The 23,192-nt window shown below is 34.9% G+C and overlaps 1 protein-coding gene across 1 annotated transcript; it reads right to left on the bottom strand.

Annotated features, from left to right (window-relative positions):
* Nucleotides 1-679: 679 nt before the first annotated feature.
* Nucleotides 680-16,580, bottom strand: cn (Kynurenine 3-monooxygenase cn). The gene is made up of 12 exons (XM_067133817.1): nt 15,471-16,580; nt 8,885-8,954; nt 8,572-8,762; nt 7,161-7,297; nt 6,171-6,342; nt 5,663-5,821; nt 5,242-5,334; nt 4,819-4,908; nt 3,314-3,454; nt 2,641-2,802; nt 1,969-2,117; nt 680-1,332 (listed from the first exon to the last, which is right to left on the bottom strand). Exons 1-12 carry the CDS (start codon nt 15,525-15,527, stop codon nt 1,326-1,328), a joined length of 1,428 nt encoding a protein of 475 aa, XP_066989918.1. The 5' UTR covers nt 15,528-16,580; the 3' UTR covers nt 680-1,325.
* Nucleotides 16,581-23,192: the final 6,612 nt, after the last annotated feature.

The raw sequence follows: 23,192 nt of genomic DNA, 5'->3' as shown, positions 1-23,192 counted from the left end.
TGAACAGAAGCAACAGCCTTATCAAGGGGGAAATAGTGCCAAAACTGTCAGGTAAAGAGAGATAATGAGATAATTTGGTGCAAAAGTAGAGCCAACTACAGTAAAGTGGAGCTCAGAAAAGCTTGAAGGATATAAGTAAGTTTGTGTGTGTAGTTCTTATGACTAAATTAGAGAAAACCTCAAAAGTATTGACTGCTTGGTTAAGTAGAGTGTCAAACAGTCTGTTGCAAATCACTGGAGGTAAGAAAATTGATAGCCATCAAACCATCGGGTTTATACTTTGAGACTTCAGTCTCCAGGTGCATTGTACACTGAAATCCTCAATTTAGGAGACCTCTGAAACTGGCATATAACCTGCAAGGACTCTTGGCAAGAAGTTATCTATTCAGGAAAAGATGGTGTAATTGTGAAATTTTATTTTATTTATGAATTTCAAGGTGATCTTAATTTGAAATCACATACAAGAGGACTTGTTAACCAGGAAGCCTTGGATTCTACCCAATGAATACAGAGTAGTGTGTGAAAAGCAATCCCCATAACTAAGAGAATATTAATCCAAGGATCAGCAAAAGTACTAGCAAACCTAAGGGCTCTGTGCTCTTCATTATACCAGAAACTAGGGTCTATGAAGGGACTTGACAATTCCACCCATATATACTAAAAGGAAACTCCAAAACACTTTCGTTTTCATACTTTACTGTAAAATCTTAATGCCACAGATAAAATCATTATACTTTGGAAATAACTGAGGACAATATTCGTAATGTATTAACTCCACTTAATTTTCAACTCAAATTCCAGTCGCCACATGTGTTGTACAGACTTGTTCACTAAGCAAAAATATAATCTACTATAACTTTTAGTTTATTTGATATTTTAGAAAAACTGTGTATATATGTCCTGGAAAGTTACAGCCTACAAATGTAATTGGGTACTGAGTTAATTAAAAGGTCTTACGACATACTAAAGAGAATTGCTATGTAGACTTAAAAATAAAACATTGAAAAGGTGTATCTAATTTGTAAAAGCTTTACAAATTGTGGTTTTGGTATAAGAAAATTACCAATATAAACTTTGTAAGACTAATGACTTAGATAAAAAAAATGCAAGTAAAAACAATATCATGAACACTGATAGAAGATTCACTATTTATTCGTTTGATATTGTAAAGGCTACTTAAAGACTATTATTGATTCTGGAAGATTTGACTCTCCCTGAATTATAAAAATAAGGTCTTGAGCAGGAATTGTTTATATCGGATGATATTTCAGTAAATGCCGGTCACCAGGGATCTCTGTCTCAGTATCTCTTCATCTCTGCCTTCTCTACGATCTGGTGAATAAAGATACAAATATTTAATTAAACAGAGCAATAAAATATCTGTACAAAATGAGAATCATTATTCAAAAGAGTTTTACAGTAATATGCAATCACTAATTATGGGTAAGTTCAACTGTAAATTTCCTTATTCTGTATTAAATAGTGTTCTACTAATGACTTTTCTTTTAATATTTTATTCATATTTTCTGTTCATTACATATTGTTTAAAACCTTTCAGTCATGTTTAATATTCATAGTACTTAGGGATTTTCACCTTTGTCTTATGACTAAAGTGATAATTTATTCATATTCAATATCTTTCCATGTTTTGTCTTGATTGATAATTTTTCTTCCAAAGAAGAAAAAACGACATACTACTGGAAACTGTGTAAACTGTTTGTGAGGTGTTCCCAGTGTTTGCAAACTGTTTCTGGAATGTTTGTAAACAATTTGCAATTGGGGATAAGGCATCTGAAAGGTTTGTAAACAATTTTTACATTTTTTGCAAACTTTCTTTGCTGGTGTCGACTGGGAATAATATCTTACAATAATTCATCTTTGAGAAAAGTGCCCTGATCTAAATTAGTCTTTGTTGATGGGCGTGACCCCTAGAAAAGACTGACTCTCTGGGCATGACCCACCACTGACCTGTCGACGACAGCCAAGGTCTTCGTTGCCAAGGAGTTGATATGGGTCAGAAACGAATTAGCCAAGGTATGGGCAGCCTCAGTCTTTGCAAAGAGGAATCCCATCATGACCCCAGCCACGCTGCATACTTTCACGATTCTGGCAACAATCTGTTGAATTTGAAATCTATGAATATGATTGAATATCAGTTGTAAAAAAATACAGTAGGCAACAGGAACTAAGAGTGAATAAAGACAACACAGAATTGAGAAACATCTTGGATAAAACTCAGAAAGGTATGTATTAGTTCTAGTGAAGAGATATTTGGGAACAGATATAAAACAATGTATAAAAAATCACTGGGAATTGGAGGTTTCCCTAAAAACTAAATTTCTCTGAATATAATATTCTCATAATTAAAAGCCTGTAGGTTTGATGAACAGTGCTAGAAGTAGTCACAAATATTGAGCTACAAATACCCCTTAACACTGAATTCATCTATCTGTCACAAATCGAACCCATGCCTTTTGAGATTTCAAACAGAGGTTACAGGGACTTCTTATTAGGCTACCAAGACCAAATGTAAGCCCTTAGCACCTCTGTATCAAACCCTAAAGACACAGGTTTGAATCCTGGCTAGAGAAGCTGTATGTACCCTATTCACTGTCTCTTCACAGTCAAGATATAGCTTACATTATCTTGCCACTTCTTTTTGGCGATGCACGAGTGGTACCTCTCTCTTGAGAAGGTGACCATAGTGTAGAGGGGGACCCAGGTTCCAGGTAGAAGTCTGCTGAGGAAATCGTCCCATTTTTTCCTCAGGAGGAAGAGGCGAGAGTTGACCAGATCCCTCATCTGTTGAAAGAAGTCGATTTTAGTTGATGAGGTAAAAATCAGGTAGTGTCATGAAGTAAGAGATTTGTTATTATCAGTATCATTGTTACTGTCCCTGTTGTTGTTACTTTAGACATTGTTTTGAAAGGTTATAAAGCTTAAAAAGGTATAAATTTATCCACTATTACTTTCTTGGCCAAAAATGAATGAAAGGAGCATATTAAGATATCTAAACATCATTATAGTTGTGGCCATTATTATTATTATTATTATTATTATTATTATTATTATTATTATTATTATTATTATTATTATTATTATTATTATTATTTGTAGTAGTAGCAGTAGTAGTAGAAATACCATTAAAAATTATTTACTTGTTATTAAACAATCCCAAAACAGAACCTGTCTAACAAACATAAACAAGCTTCCACCAAACCCAGCTACATTGAGATGCTCTCTCTCTCTCTCTCTCTCTCTCTCTCTCTCTCTCTCTCTCTCTCTCTCTCTCTCTCTCTCTCTCTCTACTGACCTCAATATAATTGTACATGGCAAGGTCGACAATAGCCTCGGCGTCCGGGTTACGATGCTCCGAATATGCTGGAAGGACCTTTTCCAGGTCGTCGTCGTACTTATTCATGAGTTCGTCCAGCACCACGCAATCTTCCATGCCCTGGAAAACAGTTGTTAAAGTTACTTCTAAAGAATATTGAAGGTATTGCTGAAATAACTTAACATTGATAAAAGAAAAATTATTTTAAAAATTCTATAACTAGTCTGAAGCCATTATAAGATTATTTGAAACTGGTAAAAGAGCAATTAATAAATGAATCTTAAAACTAATACAATATTCAGCATTAATTTACATTACACCAAGAATTAATATCATATAAACATAGCAGTAAGTATTTAATACGTTTGTAGTTGATTTAATAAATATCTCTCTTTATCATTGACAATAATACTCTTTATAAAAATCAAGTTACTTATAATAAAAGAAAAATTATTTACAAGATTCTGTAACTAATACAACAATCATCATTACTTCATATTACACCAAGAACTAATTTCAGACAAATATAAGCAATGATTTAATCCGTTTTCAGTTGATGTTAATAAGTATCTATCTTTATCAATGACAATATTTAATAATTTTAAAAAAGATTCCTTGTTTCGACAGTACATAAGTTGCATCTACAGACATCAGATATATCCAATCAATTCTTTGTATAAAATAAAAGTGATGAATAGCCTACCTGGAATTTTTTTCTATAATAGTACACAATTATAACTGTTTACATTGTTATGGCAAACCAAATATTGGAATTTTTAAAGTTTTATATGCATCATCTATTACAAACAATAAAGGGTTCATTCTCAAATTAAACTTTTCAATAGCACAGAAATTAATTTTTCATCTTATTAATAGAATCAATGCCTTATTATATTGGCAGGATGTAATTTTCGCGTATAAACTCTGCAGAATTCATTCAATTAACTTTCTAATGAAATACCGTCTAATGCATTTGTACAAATAACATTTTATTGCCGACACAACACGATAAACTTCCTATATTGCATTTCACTAATCGAATTCGTTGTTTATGATAATTAGCTATAATTACAAAATGATTAATTGATCTGATTGGAAATTATTTTCAGATCGAAAATCCTAAAGACTTAATTTACTGATCTGTCAAATGTAGGTGTTCATGGGTTTTTCTAATAAGTTAGAAAGCATTCAGAGGGCCGTATGACCAAAATTATATACATTATATATATATATATATATATATATATATATATATATATATATATATATATATATATATATATATATATATATATATATATATATATATATGCAAAACCTAACATAGGAAAATATAGATTTTATACAACAGCATAATTTGTAGCAGAAGCCACAAGAACCAATGTATAAAAATTTTAAAGGAAAAATAATAATTTGGCTATTGGACCACCCCTCGGAACTAATGATCTTTTTCACACCAACATAAAAATTAACTATAAACTTACACAATTCATCCCTTGCCCATAGAAAGGAACCATTGCATGGGCTGCGTCACCCATAAGAAGACTTGTAGAACCGACGTGGTATGGAGAGCACTAGAAATGAAATATGTGTGAATTAATGTAACACAAACAAATTTGGACACATCTGGATACACATCATTAAATAGATGGTTTTATGATTCGAGTTCATACCATGGAATCTGGGACTGCGTGGTATATTTCACTTGGTGCATTTAAATACAAAATATATAGATGAAAGCATGAATATGATATATCTAATAAAATTAGGAAGTTTACAGTCAAAATAATAATAGTAATAATTATAATGATTTTACTATATTCCTGTGGATACAAAAAGTAGTAATGATAATAATAATAAGAATGATAATAATAATAAATGTTATATCAAAGAAACTGAAGTCTTACCTTAACCGATATCATGGGGAGAGCTTTATTTGCAAAGAAATCCGCCACGAGTTTCTCTTTCCCAATCAGAGCAATTGCATCTGGGTAATGGGTCTGTAAAAAAAGCAATTAAATAAGTCTTGTGTCCTCTTATTTACAAAGAATTTAATTTGTGTAGTGTTCATTTTTAAAAAAATATGAAGCTTAATCATAGTGCTTGTTCATTATTTGAAAACTGGAAGAAATAGATTTGTAAACAAGTTTTAGAGGATTTTGTCATTTATTTTCAGTCTGAAGAACAATAAAACTCCATGGAAACTATTTATGAAAAGTAAAGAAAATTTTCATTCAGTGATCAACTTAGATCACACGTCACTTTATCACAAATTCATAAATAAACAGTAATAATAATAACAATACTAAGAAGAAATAAAAATTATACCTTGAAGAAATTTAACAGAGCATCTGGCGTGTCCAAAGTCTGGAACATTTCGTGGGGCATGAAGAGCGTCACTGTCCATGACTTGTCTTGGTTGGGCAGGGCAATCATCATGAACTTGCCCCTGGGCCATATGTGGAGGTAATTTGGAGGCATTGCGAACTACCGGAAGGTAATAGAATCAATTAATCATATACAGTTTATTTATGTGTTAGGGCAATGCAATATATTGGTGACTATGCATAGTTATATTTATAAACATTGGGTAGGTTACTGAGCCAGATAAAACGCTAGCTAAATTTCTGTCGACTAACTTTAGCCATATTAACTCACAAACATCAATAAAAATCAAAATCACTATACTTTGGGAATACTTTACACCAAAGAGAATCATAAACAACTGCTTCTATCTCTGTTTGAATCCTGGCTAGGGAAGAACTCACCAGTCATAATTCATTTTGAACGTAAGTTCCCCCAAAAATTCACTCAATATATAAACAAAATAGTTTACCTCTCCATCTGGTGTGGGTGGTATACAGAGTTCCATGTAAGCATGTGGTATATACACCTGGGAATAGTTGAACCACGACCTCTTCATCATTTGCTTCCTGACGTTGGAGTACGCACCATCGCACCCTATGACTAGGTCTGCCTCGGCCTTCACTTCTTCGTTGGCTGAGGTACTGGAAGGAGGAGGTAGACTCTTAGGAGACTTTTGGCATGCCACACGTATCAGTTGTAAAGTGGATTAAAAGCTAAGAAGGGCCAACTTCCAGTCTTAGAATGTTTGGAAATAGTAAGTATCATTAACCCTTTAGACTCGGTGAGGCAGTTTCGATATTGGGTGTGAAGTTGCCTTAGGGTATATCCACGCTGCAGTGAAACATGTCACGAACACACCAGTAACTTATCATATACACATCACAAACAGGTTGGATACAAATCAGTGACTTATTTGTAGTCCCAACTAGTGTCTCATATGATTACCCAGTGTTTGTCAAAAGATTCTTTCTCCACTTACGGTCGTTGATTTGTTTTCAACCTGTTTGTGATACAGAAGAGACAAGTTGGTGACATGTGTTTAAGGTGTGTTTTACCTTAGTGTGGATGCACCATAGGTAGCAGGTTTATTATATTCTTTAGCTTAAAATTGTTTCAAAGTGCTAAGTAAAAAAGACCTGCAATCTGCCAAAGACATACCATAGATATTCTTTGCAAAGTTAGAAATTTAGTTAACCTTTCAAGTACTAACTATAGGTCTGCTTTGAAATCGATTTTACAGCCTTGTTAAAGCTTAACCAGTCAATTATAAAGAGATATCTATAAAAAAATAAAGCACAATTGTGGGATAGAGTCTCCTGTCTTGAGTTGCAATAGCTTATTTTGTAGCTAGACAAGTGGTGCCACCCTCTAGCATGGATTTAATGCTTTCTTCCGAATAAAAAAGTTAACAAAACCATATATGAATACAAAACAATTCATTAGTACACCATGAACTTACTCCAAAAAAGTCATGGCTCCTTGGTCTAGCTCAGCATTGAGAAGTTTGTGATTGAAGTGAATTTTGACATTAGGGAACTCTTCTGCTCTTGTCAAAAGAACTTCATTGACGTATCTTCGACCCACAGAATAAATGCACTGAAAAAAAAGACAAGAGATGATTTTGTGATCTAAGATCGACCCACCGTGAAATGCTCCAGTGATTATAAGAACTTAGAGTAACAAGTGATTAGGTACACTGGAATAAAAATGATGCTATTTACAGAGAAGTCTGTAAAACTAAGATATCAGTTACTGACAGAATAATTGCAATAAAAAATTATAATTTTCACTGAACGTTCATCTTTAGTATATTGTATTTATCCAAAATAAAAATAAAAACTTTTAAATTAGACCTTTCATATTTAGTAATACAAACATCAGATCAGCTTAAAATTGAGTAACTGAAACAGAATAAGAGATTCTTGGGATTAAGCTACTCCACTTAGTGTGTGTATGTGTTTGTCTGTGTGCATTTAAGCAATACAGACATTCTGAAATTACTACATCATACAATACACTCGGGTAATTCAAGCATCTTCACGTTTTATTATATACTGAATTTAGTTACCAAGCTTCATGAATTCATTGTCATAACTGTGTAAGTTTGAGACAATGGGACCCTACCACAATCCACTAGGCTCAGACATTTGGATAAACAAACTTCTTATTCTAAAAACAGTCTTAACAAAACTTTAGCTTTCCCTGAACATCCTTAACAAGCAAACAAGAAAACATGTAACAGGATTGTCTGAAAGATGATGGATTTAGTTATAATTTATACATGAGAGTGACAGATTCCCATCTGAAGTTCCTAGGAATCTCTCGAAGTAAGTTGGATATTGATAAAACAATGAAAAGACATTTGACAGACAGTTTTGCCATCAAGATCCTCACCATCTTCTGTCAATCATATCTTACGGAGCATCCACACTGCAGTAAAACTTCTTATAAACAAAAGTCGGCAACTCATCAAACACACATCACAAACAAGTAGGAAACATGTCAATATATTGCTGTAGTTCTAACAAGTGCTTCGTGCAATCATCCAGCATTTGCCCAAGGTTTGTTCTCCATTTAGGGTTGTCGACTTGTTTTCAGTCTGTTTGTGTTATGTATGTGATAAGTTGCCGACAATTGTTTATGAAATATTGCCAATATATGTTTATGACACGTTGCCAACACGTTTAAGACATGTTGCCAATGCATGTTTATGACATGTTCCCAACATATGTTCATGACATGTTGGCAACATATGTTCATGACATGTTGTCAACATATGTTTATTACATGTTGCCAACATATCTTAAAAAATGTTATCCCGCAGTGCGGACGCATTTGTTTATCCCAAAACACTCTCACCCAAATCATACCTTTCCGTCCTTGTTATAGGGAATGGCCCGCGTCGTTCCATCCAGGTTGTGGATCATTCGGGCTCTCATGGGAATCCCGTGTTCCCTAATGATCTTCTCCTCGACGCCCACCGCTCCGAGGCCAGTCCTACCCCGTATGCTCATGGCTAGATTGATGCTCCTCCCCGGAACATGCTCCATAGTGCGGATATCTGAAACGTGAGATGTGGTTAGTATAAATATGGAAAATGGTAGAAATGCAAGTTTTAAAATGTGCAGAAAACTTGACAAATGTTAGAGGCTCAGTGGTTAAAGTGGAAAACGAACTACTCACCGCCTCTGTACTCGTATAAGTGCACTTCATAGCCTCTGTTAGCTAGCATACACGCTTCTAAAGATCCAACCTGTGAAGGAAAAAGTATGAGATGTATTTGGAATAATTAAAAGAAAATCATTAAGAGAGAGATAAGCAGTTTTAATTCCATGTACACATCACACTGATATATATTAGTGTGTGATATATATATATATATATATATATATATATATATATATATATATATATATATATATATATATATATATATATATATATATATATATATATATATATATATATATATATATATATATACCTTTTTATTATTTTTTTCTTTTTAACAGGTGAGACCATTCCTTCTGTATTTCACTTTACTTCCTCTTACTTCTCCTAATGAAAACCATATTCTTTGGAAGTCTGAATTTACAATGGCACCTTTGGTGGGCTTGTTCCAAATGGATAGGCTTCATCTACTGAATAATAATAATAATAATAATAATAATAATAATAATAATAATAATAATAATAATAATAATATATGTGTGCATTTCGTAAGTATCTTGAAAAGACGAAGACAAGGAAAATGAAAAGATAACGCAGGAAATAACGCAATTCAGAATTTCCTTGTACTTTTTTATTTCTCAACATAAGAATTCCCGGAGAGGGTGAGACTCATCTCCCAGGTACTGAAACTGGTTCTAACTGGCTCTGTGATGCTGGGATGAGGTTAAACAGTTAGGTGGTAGTTACTGGTATTTAAAAGAATAGAAACTGTTAAAAGGAACAACCAAGAATTATCAAAGCAAAAAATTATTATTATTATTATTATTATTATTATTATTATTATTATTATTATTATTATTATTATTATTATTATTATTATTTTAAACGTTAAAACAACAATAAAGTGAAGAAATATTAAGAGTAATACCTATTGTTAATACCAACTCACCAATTGTAAAAGATATTTATAAATACACAACCACATTGAGAACAAAATTTCTTAGATATCAACCTGCAGTAAAATATTGTTATTATAACCAAAAAGTTATAACTATCAGTGATAATCAAACATTTGGAAACAGAAAAAGCACAGATGTTTGAAGTCAGCCTTCACCAGTTAAATCAATTGACTGATGAAATAACCTAGCGTTGCATGAGCAAGGGTTGATTTCATCCCATTAACAAACAGGATCATATTTTTCAGTCAGATAAAATCACCAACTCAGCAGATAATGATGCTGAGACGATGTTTATCTGTCACTTAGCTGTGCCGTCTTGGGGTCGTCTGATCTGCCAAGCTGGGCCCCTCCACCTTCCTCTTCCCCCTCCCCTCCCCCTTAACTTTCTCCCGTGGCTTCAACGGTCTGTAACATGACCTTGGAGGTTTGGTGTAGGGGCTAGGACGTGGGTTATTAAACTCACATGACCCACATGTGCTTGTACAGATCTGCTGGATCAGTGGCTAAAGGCGCTGCGTGGTTCATTGAGGTGTAAAGACGCTCGGTACTACATTTATCATCGTTTGAGGTTTTCTTTTTATAGGTTCGAGTTGTTTGCTTGTTCATCAGGAGGATTACTCACAAAGGGGTCCTTTTAACTGGCAACGAGTCCTTGGATTTGGGGAGAGATGTGAATATAACGACTTCTAAAACTGTCGCGGCGCGGGTAACTTTGCAAATATACCCTGTACACGCCTCGAAGAGCTTCGAAAACTGCTACGAATTAGAAACAAAACCTGACTCGCTCAAATATAGTAAATTTAAATAGGCACCTCACGTCGGCAGGTAAATGGGGCTTCAGTGAAACATGCCTTGGCAGCTGTGGCCATTAATACAGTAATTTAATATTAGTTATATTAAAGGATGTATTTATATCTCAGGGCAAAGTACTCTTCTGCGTGCACTTATACTGTAACCAAGTGGTCATGACGCTCCACTTACCAGACTGAGAGACCGAGTTTTCAAGCATCAGTCACTCCAGGTGAAAAGAAGGAATTTACTGTATAGATATATAGATATATATATATATATATATATATATATATATATATATATATATATATATATATATATATATATATATATATATATATATATATATATATATATATATATATATATATATATATATATATTCATATATTTATGTATGTATATATATATAACTATAACTGCGTGCGTGTTAACGACCGCTATACATGTTTACGTGCTTAGAAAGTTAACTCGAATATTTAAGAGTCAAATTACATTTATTTTTTAATAGCAGCCAGAAACTGGGTTCCTGGACATCTATTTTTGTCGTCAGTGCTAATTAGGTGCAAAATCCTAGCAAAAAATAAGGTTCAGTTGCACCTGTCAGTGTCCAAAAAGTATTATTTAAATATTACCTCAAAATACTCTTGTAGTTTGACGTTGGAAAACGGTAGGTCGGTCTGACCTGAACTTTTTTCATTTTATTTTTAACCAGTGCAACACATTACCCCACTGCCGATTGGTTCTAAGCTATCCTACTCGTACTCAGTGAGATTAATGATTGTTTTCACGAAAGATGTTCAGTGATATTATTATTATTATTATTATTATTATTATTATTATTATTATTATTATTATTATCATAATTCAGAAGATGAACCCTATTCATATGGAACAAACCCATTAAAGGGGCCACTGGCTTGAAATTCAAACTTTTAAAGAATAAGGTGCTCATTTGGAAGCAGCAATAATAATAATAATAATAATAATAATAATAATAATAATAATATTAATAATAATAATAATAATCCTACTTCCAAACAACAAAGTTCATTAACTGGCCTTATGGAGAATATTATGATGATTCATAAAAGTGACAGACTAAAGTCATTACTAGCATATAAAATCTAACTAGGAATGGTAACTCTGCATCACCCACAATCATCATGTGGTATTCAGTAGCAACAATCACCTGATTAAACTTGATCCTCGAATTGTCAAACGGAGCACGTTCCATGTACCAACATTCCTCCTCATTTTCAACTTCTATGAAGAACTAATTCGTGCCATTAGCACTCCCATTGTCTCGGAGTCTGAACGTAAATCGCCCCGAGAAGGAATTAAGTTCGTCCCGTTGCAGTCTTAATCACCTATTGTTCTGTACAGGTCACATACGAAGTGTTATGACGATCTATAAGTGACCTATTTCAAGGCCGTTTCAGTAGGAGACACCTTTTCCAATTTCCTTTGTGTATGACTGAACCCAACACACTTACACACACACACATGCAAACACACACACGCACGCACTTTTTTTCAGCCATTCAGATTTCATGACGTAAATGAAAAATGGTCGAAATTTAGAACGCCTCATATGGCATCACTGTAAAAAGCTAGCCATTTCTTACTTTTATTAGTAAATAAACTAACAAAAAACAAGCAAAGATTATTATTATTATTATTATTATTATTATTATTATTATTATTATTATTATTACTATTATTGACGAAAAGAGCCATTTGATTCTTTCTTTAGTAAAATCAATTCAATATCAACGAATGTTTATATTCAAGCTGATTATCATAACGGTCAATATTGTTGGAACGGCAACAACACTGGCTTAATCTTCATGTTACCATCTAAGGCCTTCATAAAATCACAAAACAAAATCCAACTGGACCTGTGAGTTAGAGCTGCGCAGTTTATTCGCCCTGAAAACCTGTGCGCAGTAGGCTCTGCGCATTAAGTTAAGTCTCCAGTAGACTCTAGACTACTCTACGCAACGTAAGGCTACGCTGGGTGGTAGGCTACGTCTAATGGGCTATGCATGATCACATTTTTCAGTGTTGAAGATTATGTCGAATAGCAATTGCTTACAAGGGAATCTTCTCTCTCTCTCTCTCTCTCTCTCTCTCTCTCTCTCTCTCTCTCTCAAAGGGAAGACAAGTCAATAAGCAGTTATATACTATTAGAATGTGACCCTATTATTTATCACGCCAGTTTCAACATCAAATCAATCAGTTGATTTAGATGTCAGAAAACGACCCTTACCACAACTTAAAAACCAAAAATAATTATATTTATTATTTATATTTTTTTTAAATATATAAATATTCCATGACTGTTTTTCTTCATCTTACGATTACGAAGTGTGTACGTCTTTCGAGAGACAGGTGGGTCTGCCCTACTCTGTTACTTCCTACTGTATGGAACTTTATCTGATTTTTTTATTAGGTAGTCCTTTCTTGCCTCTGCACAATAAGAAGGAAGACATTTACTCTAGAATAAAATATTAGAGTAAAGAAAAGGAAACCTGTAATTTACTCTATACTGAAACAATTTAGAGATAAGAATTTTGTGTGAGAAAACTCATTCCAAGGTCTGCCAGTGTACAAACCGAAAAGCAACAAAGAATTTCTATATCTCTACAATAGAAAACTTATAGAAGTAATTTATCTTTTCCAGAAACTGTCAAACCAAGCTCCCAGAGAGACACGCACATTGAGATACTCGATCAATTCTAGACAAAAAATATCGCAAAAAACAATATTCTGCACAAAAACATGACAAAAAATGTTAATCCATGCATCACCAAATCACTACCTCTCTTGAACGTTCCAAATTGTGTGTGGCTTCAAGGTCAACCTCCAAAAATTGAGGAATGTTAAAAGAGATTTGTGGGATTTAAAACGACCTCCTTCAAAGGAGATTATGCAAGAGGAGGTGTATTTTTAGGTAAATGCGTTTGTATGACTAAGTGTCTAAAGGTCCTTAGCTGTTTGTGGTAAAATGCGAGGACATTTAAAATCTTTGTGCACAAACACACACACATGAATGGTCCCCCATCTATTTACTGACCTTTGTAACCTGACTTAAATTCTCTTAAAATTATATGACAGTGCCTCTAGGAAAGCGTACGGTCAAGTACATTTCGTACAAATGCCGGAACAGTCAGGGAAGAGTCACAACGAGACCCGAAAGCCTTAGAAAATAAGCAACGATATTACGCAGCTGAGAATCGCATTTGTCTGACTTGTGTTTTCAAGGTGAACCAGACAGAGATAGGTGAACTGGACGTACGTTGTGTTAGTTGATTTACGTAAGTATTATTATTATTATTATTATTATTATTATTATTATTATTATTATTATTATTATTATTATTATTAGAAGCAGGATGATAACAGTCATAAAAGAACCAATCATTGTGGAGACAGTTCCAATTTATCATTATAGCCCTTTGTGAAGAGTTTAAACCCCAACAACAAAAACGTAACACTGACCTTTGACCTTTGGAATATTTGTGCCAAATATGAATAACCCTAAGAAGGTTTTACAATGAATGCCTTCATTCATTTTCACGCAGCTGGGCCCAGCGACAGACAGACAGACAAAATAAAGGATTCCCCTAAATACGACCCACATGAGTCACCTAGCATCCAGGCACGTAATTCACTGCTTAAGTAAACAGGTTTTAGGGAATTTTAGGGAAAGCACGTGTCTATTCTTTCCTAGAACAATTCGGGGAACCACCGCGGATTACAGGAAGCCTCTAAAAGAGAGAGAGAGAGAGAGAGAGAGAGAGAGAGAGAGAGAGAGAGAGAGAGAGACTCTAGACACACACATACACATACCTACTCAGCACACACGTACACACACACAAATTATATATAAAAATAACTGATTTTCTTCGTTCGTGATCCAGTGACGTGACAAAACCAAAGGTGCCGAGTCATCCGGTGCTCATAATATCTAAGAACGGTGTCTCGTCTCGTATTACCTGACGGAAGTGGAATTCCTTTTTTTATTAAGCCACCTGTGTCTTAAAAGACTTGGTGACCTTTTTAAGTTCTCAGAAAAAGATTTTTTTTTCAAGTAATGAGACCAGCGTATGATTTCGTACAAGACGTTATTGTTTCTTTACTCTTTAATATATCTTTGTCTCAGTCTAATAATAATAATAATAATAATAATAATAATAATAATAATAATAATAATAATAATAATATTAATAATAATAATAAATAAATAAATAATGATAATAAATTTCACCGAATCTTCAATATTCTGAAAAGATGGCTCCAAGGGTGTTACCCCTTCAGTTTTTCGGTCTTGGTATGAAGCTGCAAGCACCGTGCTTGCCATTTCCAGCTGGTCACCCACCCAAGTAGTGTCCAGACCCAATGTTGTTTCAACTTTAGTGATTACCTTCCTAAATTATAAAATACTAGAAGACCTGGATTTAGAGTCATGAGATCTAACTGAGTTGTTCAAGCAATGAGAGAGAGAGAGAGAGAGAGAGAGAGAGAGAGAGAGAGAGAGAGAGAATCTTATCAGGACAGCGAGAGAGACAGACAGACATAGAGAGAGAGAGAAAAAGGAAAGGAAGTTATTATGCAAATGGTGGATAAAGATTATAATCAAATAATTACACTACATTTGATTCAATGCTGCAAAGATAAAATCACGCATGGAAACAAATGTATATAGAACGTGAGATTGAAAGATTAGGCGAGAGAGATTACCTTTAAAAAAGAACATTTAATGATCTGATACTGAAAATACAATGCATTGTAAATAACGAAATCAGCTCGGGAGAAAACTAAACAATGAACTAAATACTCACTAGACCGGCTCCCACCACCGCTATTTTCTTGTTTCTGACATTCGCGCAGTCCGCCATCTTCGTGCTCCTTTTGTGCCTCCCAGGCTAATTTATTAAACTGTTTATTACGAGCAGCCAATGGGTTACCGGCCAGTCCAGCACCTCTGAACTACTTCGTTACGTATTCCCTGAGTCTAAATTCTTCTGTATTTGCGGACGTGTAGATGTCCAAGTGATTTTTGTAAACACAGAATCGAAATGCGGGAAGATAAGTGAGAGACGAAACTGGGCGTTTGATTCGGGAGTTGACTTAAAGCTCGAAAGCAGATGGAATTCAGTCGAGCAAGAAGCTAAGAGACGTTGGTCTCACTCCTTCGGCTGTCGACTCGAGACTAAGATCTTGTCTCTAAGTCTGATCTCAGCAAGTCCTCGCCAGAACCAATCTGCGTTGCCAGTTAGTTCAATATTCTGACGTTTCGTAGATTGTTTGAAATGTTTTTTGAGGTCTGAGGGGAATATATCTAATCTGTATTTTATCGATTTTATTGTGGAAAATGTCAGAATGTTACGAAAACATCCAAGACTGGGAAACTGAATTTATCTTATGTAACCCATCGTCGAACAAACTCCTTAAAATTCCCAACATGAACGGTCTCTCAATGCATGCAGTTGACAACTTGCGGTTTATATACAGCTGTCAATTAAACATCATAAAATAATTACGATTTCATCACCATTTTTCGCAACTAGCGTCATGAAAGATCGATTGCTTCACGTTGAAATTATCTTATCTTGAGATTCGCGGCGTCTACCGTCGTCGTCGACCAGACGTCTCTCCCAAGAGTTAGGTAATTCCGCAGAGCAACTCCGTCGTGAAATCTTCCATTAAATAGTGGCTATCTCTTGTGGTGCTTCTTTGTACGCAGGGAATAAGTTGTGAATGGACGAGGAATACGTCAAGACGGAATAGGAGTGCCCTTGAAAAAGCACTCTTAGTTTATTGCTTAGGTAATTTGTCTCATCAAATCTGGTCCTTTACGCAACTGGGCATTTTTTTTTTTTTTTTGCATAACGCTACGAGAAGCCCTCAGGGCATTGACTGAGTTAAGTTCCTACCACGACCCTAACCCCAGACTTGTGTTGGGCACTGGTTTTAGACACACACACACAAGAGTGACGTAAATGAACTAGATTATATATTCTGAGCATGGACATTAATTACTCCCTGTCGTATATACGTAAGCAAATTTTTAACTTAATGATAAGAATCTCCCAACTTCATACAGAAATTCGTTGACACACCTGACACCATTACATAAAAATAAACGCGTGGCCTCTCCGAAATGCAAATTACAAGCAGCAGATCCTTACTTCAGTTTAAAAATACTGAAAAATAAACACAAACTTACACAAGATAGTCCACTCAAAAATTCCAGGAATACCTGGTCAGTACCTGATACCTGCTTCAAGCGTCAGATTACACAGTCTGTCATCTTAATCCCTTCGTCAGATCTTTGTCTAGCTGGGCTACCTTGCAGCCCCATTCTACAAGGTGTTATATCAGAACTCTCTCTCTCTCTCTCTCTCTCTCTCTCTCTCTCTCTCTCTCTCTCTCTCTCTCTCTCAGCTTCACTACAACCTTATTATATTTCTTTATTTAAATCTCTTTACTATCACCAAACTGTTTCCCTTTGTCTACTTACATTATTCAATTCTTGTCTTTCTCTGTCTGTCTATTTGTCTATCTGTCTCTTACCATTTCCACTTCTATCTCCTCTGCTTTCTTGCCCTTCCCTTTCCTCTTATCTTCCTCTCCATTTCTATCTCCCTAATAGAGGTCTCCATCCCAAGTGGCAATAGGTAATAGGAACTATCTGAAAAGCGAGTCCCAGTGTCATATCACACGATTTAAGGAAGAAATTAGATCTCTTTTCTTTTAGACCCTAATATCTGTTTTTATCTTGTTTGATACTGGTATGATACGCATACGGGACCACTGGTACGATACACATATGTGAATATGGGTGTGATGTATGCGAATAGGGGTATGGTCAGGGAAAGGTATACAGGTATTGGTATGACCGTACATGAATATTGTTATGTTGCACGTATGAGAATGTTGGTATGAATGGTATGGTACATGAACATTGGTACGATACACGTACAGGAATACTGGTATGGTATTAGTAGGAAAATACAGGTATGACACCCTCTTACGAATATTATCATGATACACGTATCAGAACATTGGTAGGGTACGTGTGTGAGATTATTCAGCGGTGTTGAATTAATCTCGATCTGACATATTCTAGAATTATAATAATATGGTGATGGTTCTAGCTTCACCCCTACTTCAAGGAAGCTGCGTCCTACCATATTCAGCCAATGGCCAGGTATCAAATTTACTCATTAGGTCAACAGGAGACAAAGAAGGTCTAGCAAAAGGTGCCGCATTCCTTTCACCTTGTTCGTGAATCAAGAGGTCACTGTATATATACTGTATATATATATATATATATATATATATATATATATATATATATATATATATATATATATATGTGTGTGTGTGTGTGTGTGTGTGTGTGTGTGTATACACATATATATGTGTGTGTGTATATATATCTTTTATTATTCCATTTTAATACTATTGATGATTACATGACTCTTGTAGCCTCCCGCTAATCAAGTACTTCATTCTAGATTAAGTGTCTGCGGTTAACCACTCAGCTCCTGGGTAAATAATCTGCAGAAATGCGGTTTTTAGTTATTTCCTGCTTTCTGTTGAACGCACAGAGGTTTAAATAGACACGCAAATTCTTATTTATTTATTTACTCACATTGAAGACGAAAAAGGAAGAAGGAATGATGGATAACTGGTTTCTAAAATTGAGAGAAAGGGAGAGAAAGATTTCCGACGACTGAGCAGTAGCAGATATGATACAAAGAGAGAGAGAGAGAGAGAGAGAGAGAGAGAGAGAGAGAGAGAGAGACTCATCAATCTAACATGCACACGAACACACAAACAGATATAAAGACATAAAAGCAGAAATAGATAAATATATAAAATTATATCCCTCAAAAGATTTCAAAGCAGATCAGTGAAACACGAGAGAGAGAGAGAGAGAGAGAGAGAGAGAGAGAGAGAGAGAGAGAGAGAGAGAGAAACATGACTCTCAACACTCTCTGTACAGGGACGGTATCAATGTATGTCCTTTAATCTTCTTTTGCCTCTTCTTCTTCTCCTTCTTCTTCTTCTTCTTCTTCTCCTCCTCCTCCCTTTCCTGTTTCGATCCATTCTGAATGCCTTGGGAAGCCTTACAAGTTGCCATCTTTGAAGAGTAATGTTTCTGCATGATGTGCCTTTCAAGGGCTTCTCTCTCTCTCTCTCTCTCTCTCTCTCTCTCTCTCTCTCTCTCTCTCTCTCTCTCTCACATACACACACACACACACAAACGAACAAACACAGACATACATATATAAGATATGAAACCCTGTGATCATGTGATGTAAAATTTTGTGTACGTAAATGTATCAAAACTTGTTCTAAACTGACCTCGTCTGCGATGTTCCAATGTCTTCAAATGACTTTGTAAACGAACTAATTGTGATTATTGTTCAATAATTGCACCTAGTTATTGATGATTTTAATTTAGAGTATATTTCAGTACATAGCTTTTTTTTATTATATTTTTCTACAGAAATTCTACAGCAAATCTTTAATTACAAAAATATATTTCATAAAAACGAAGCAGAAGTCAAGCCACTTCACAAAACCGAACGTTCTCTGGCACAGTAGCCGAGCAACTTTTACAACAAACAGCTGATTGGCTGAAGGAGTAGGTGTGCCGTTGATGCCAGCCAATGAGGAGATCGGATCTCCTCACCTTATCCTGCTTAACTTCCAAGTTCGAATGATGCAAAACAATCAACAAACGAGTTTGGATCCTTATACTAGTTCTTTTTTATGTTTGTCATCATATAAAATCTGTACGATTTTCAAATTAAAGTTTTGTCAGTATTCATTATTCATTTATATAAACATTTGTCCCCTTTTCCCAAAGGGAATTCTCTCTCTCTCTCTCTCTCTCTCTCTCTACTCTCTCTCTCTCTCTCTCTCTCTCTCTCTCTCTCTCTCTCTCTCTCTCTCTCAGCACTGGTTCTGGTACTTTTTTTTACATGTGGGGTGAGGAGGTACCTCGTTGACGACAACCTGCTCGGTGGTCCTGCCAAAACGTACTTGAAGGTCCACCACGATTCCTCTGCTTGGAAACAGATCTGTTGAGATTAATTCTGTTCTTTTTTGTTATTTTAAATATACAAGAAATATTTTTTAAGGTATATTACTGAAGAATTCCAATTTTCTCAACGCGTACCTTAGATAATTCACAAATATGTGCAACGAATTCTTAAATGATGCTGATATTCTAAAGGAATTCCTTTGATAATTCACAGTCATACATAAAAAGTTATTTAAGAATTCCGAGAATCAGTTATATGTGACCAATTATTGAATTATACTGATATTCTAAAGGGCTTCCCTTAATAATTCACTAACATGTAAAACAACATTATTTTACATATTAGTGAAAAATTATCCATCTTTGCAACCCGTTTGCTATTGGAAGAACACACACTGGTTGGTCCTGTCCGGTGGGGGATCTAACTGGTTTGATAAACTGTGCAAAAGTTTAGATATATAATACTTTTTCTAGGCTTCATTTGGTAACTCATTCTTCCAAAAGCTTTCTCTTTTATTCGCCTTTCTTTACTGTTTGGGTAAATTTGATTTTATTTAACTGATTTTGTTACTTTTATTTAATAGAATTGCGAGACGTTTTCTTATTTTGTTTTTATGTGAACGTGAAATTTGTCATGAAATATTAACAAAATCCTTGTATTGGCATTTCTATAATTAATACCACACACACATTATACACATACACACACATACAAACTTATAGTAGATAGATAGATAGATAGATAGACAGACAGGTAAATAGAGAGAAAGAGAGAGAGAGAGAGAGAGAGAGCTCTTGGGGCGGTAGTTATCACCCTGAACTCACCAACAAAGGACTCAAGCATAAATTTATGTGTGCGAGTATGTATGTGTTTGTGTGTGCCCTCTCTCTCTCTCTCTCTCTCTCTCTCTCTCTCTCTCTCTCTCTCTCTCTCTCTCACACATAAACCACCTTCTCTCATATTACATCTTCCTTTCTGACTAAACCACCTTAAATCGTCTCCTCCATCCCATAAGTAATTACCACGAGAGACTCCTAACATTATTCAAAACCCTTCTGAAACACAGCCTTTGAATTATGCCAATACTCTGCTAATACGTCCAAGCATATTCTTCGCTAGCAGTGACTGACACTCAAAGGAATGTGATTGATGGAGAACAGATTAGGAAGGCGTGACGCCAATCACGAACTGACAGCGCGAAAGTTCCTCACCTGATTCGTATGAAATTCTCATGGAGGGAGGAGACGTCCGAGAGAAAAGTTGAATGTAATTGTTGGGCCAAAAAGGGAATTGGTTGAATAATTGTTAAGGCTCATTTTTTCTTGTACGGTATGGGATGGGTCTGGTGAGAGAGAGAGAGAGAGAGAGAGAGAGCCCGTGTTGATAGGCACTTGTTTTAAAATGGTATGTGTATGTATGTATGTATGTATGTATATATATATATATATATATATATATATATATATATATATATATATATATATATATATATATATATATATATATATATTTATATATATTTATGTGTGCGTGTGTGTGTTTTTAAATATATAAAGCAAGTTTGTTTAACAAACGTCCCTTTCTCTCTAAAATCTTTCATCATCGGAAACAGTCTTCCAAATGTACTATATTTTTAAGGGGTGACATTTTTGTAGCCTTTACTTTATTCACTAAAATCCTTTGCTTCAAGACTGAATCGCCTTTGATGATTATCCTGTAACCAACCTCTGCTATTTTAAGTTTAACAAACCTCAAATTCATTTCAGATTTAACCAACCTCTTCTACTTAAGCTTTAAGGGACGTCTATTTTCCTTACCCTCAACTAATCTCTTCTCTGCAACCATAAACTAAACTGATGGTTATTTTTTAATTAACTGCAACTGTTTAGTAATTAGGCAAAATCCTTTTTTTTTTTTTAGCCTTTAACTAGCCAGTGCAGATTAACCAAAACCTTTAATTTTTGTTTTAATCAGAGCCTAGTGTTTAGCCATTGACCGAACACTGCAGTTGCTTAGTCATTGACCAAATTCGGATGTTTAGCACTTAATTAAATTAATCTCTGCTTTAGCAGTTAACAGTAATCAACCGCTTTTGTTGATAAATAAGCATCAGTTATTACCACTGAATGTTGTCCTAGAAAATTTGTGCATTGCATCAACAGTATATAGCACTCTTGCAATTGAGACTTACAGGAATATAATGTCCTGATCATTCTTTTTCCCTATTTGTAATAGAATGCTTTAGATATTCAACTGTGTTCCTATAATCATTCATCTTGCAGTCACCAGGTAAGTGTACCAACCATCATTGTGGAATATTAATCATAAGTTGATTTATTTCATTATGTGTTGGTCATATATGACCTTGTTTCTCTAAGGATCATTGCTTTATACATAGCATGTGAAGAAAATATTATTATGTAGCCAAATCTTGCCAGCTCATTTCTCTCGTCAGATTTATAAATTCCCTGATTTCTGGATTAATTCAAATTATTGATCTGAACCTCTGAATGTTTTTTTTTTCTTTTTTAATAAGAGGTTGTCCAGTAATACTTGCACTGTAAGGTGTGCATGTACTATATTCATTTTTATAGAGGGACTATAGAAATAATATCTATACATGTGTGTATGTGTGAGTTTAAGTGTGTATACATGTGTACTTGTGTACATGGATTTCCTCATTTTTGTACGAATTGATCAATTTATGCCTAAATGCAATTGTTTTATGCTATTATTGTTGATACATTTTTCTATATACAGTGTATTAATTATGTTCTTTTTAAATATATTTCGTCTATTACCTCTCCATTCCATATTCATTCTAGATAATAATCAGTAATTCCTTAATCTAATAGAAACCTGTAACAAAGACTATTCTAAAAAAAAAACAGACATTAAAACTTCTTGATTTAAGCACCAGAAATTATTGAAGAGATCGTCATCTCATTCTATGGGTCGTCATTGGTTGGCGAAGAGTCCCCGACAGCCAATCAGGGTTGAGCTACACTCTGATTGGCGGATGACCAAGCCAAGAAGCAGGGGGAAATCTCAGGTCTTCTGCCAGTCAGGCATTAGCTTTGTGGCCATTACTTTTGCTGCATTCGCCAGATCTGCCTCTCCTGCTTGAGCTGCGCTTCCTGTTACTGCTGGGAAAGATGCACCATCACTGGAAGCACTTGGTTTGGTAAACCTGTCGTCTCTATCAGCTTCTGAAGGTCTAGTTTCAGTCAGCAACTCCTCAAAGAGAAGTGCCTGTAAGCAACACGTTTACTTTGTCAGTTTTTGTAAGAATTCTTCGTTCAGGACTTTCACTGGCACAATAGAAGCATTACTAGAGCTAAAGCTCTTTCTAGTTGACATTATCACTAACAGTTATTGCTTCTTCTTCTTCTTCAGAGTGCCAGAAGGAATCTCAGATTACAAGCCTTGTGACTTACACACCGAAACCCCATTCCAGCCACCAGCAATGTGGACAACACGTCTCCTACTGCCCATCACGAC

The sequence above is a fragment of the Macrobrachium rosenbergii genome, chromosome 34, assembly GCF_040412425.1.
Source record: "Macrobrachium rosenbergii isolate ZJJX-2024 chromosome 34, ASM4041242v1, whole genome shotgun sequence".
Lineage (NCBI taxonomy): Eukaryota > Metazoa > Arthropoda > Malacostraca > Decapoda > Palaemonidae > Macrobrachium > Macrobrachium rosenbergii.
This window is presented reverse-complemented; position numbering and strand designations above follow the sequence as displayed.

Coding starts and splice junctions, on each gene's coding strand:
- cn (XM_067133817.1), bottom strand. CDS start 15,527: ATGGCGGACTGCGCGAATGTCAGAAACAAGAAAATAGCGGTGGTGGGA. Junction 4,909..5,241: donor TCCCCATGATATCGGTTAAG/GTAAGACTTCAG, acceptor TTTCATTTCTAG/TGCTCTCCATACCACGTCGG. Junction 2,118..2,640: donor AAAAGAAGTGGCAAGATAAT/GTAAGCTATATC, acceptor CAAATTCAACAG/ATTGTTGCCAGAATCGTGAA.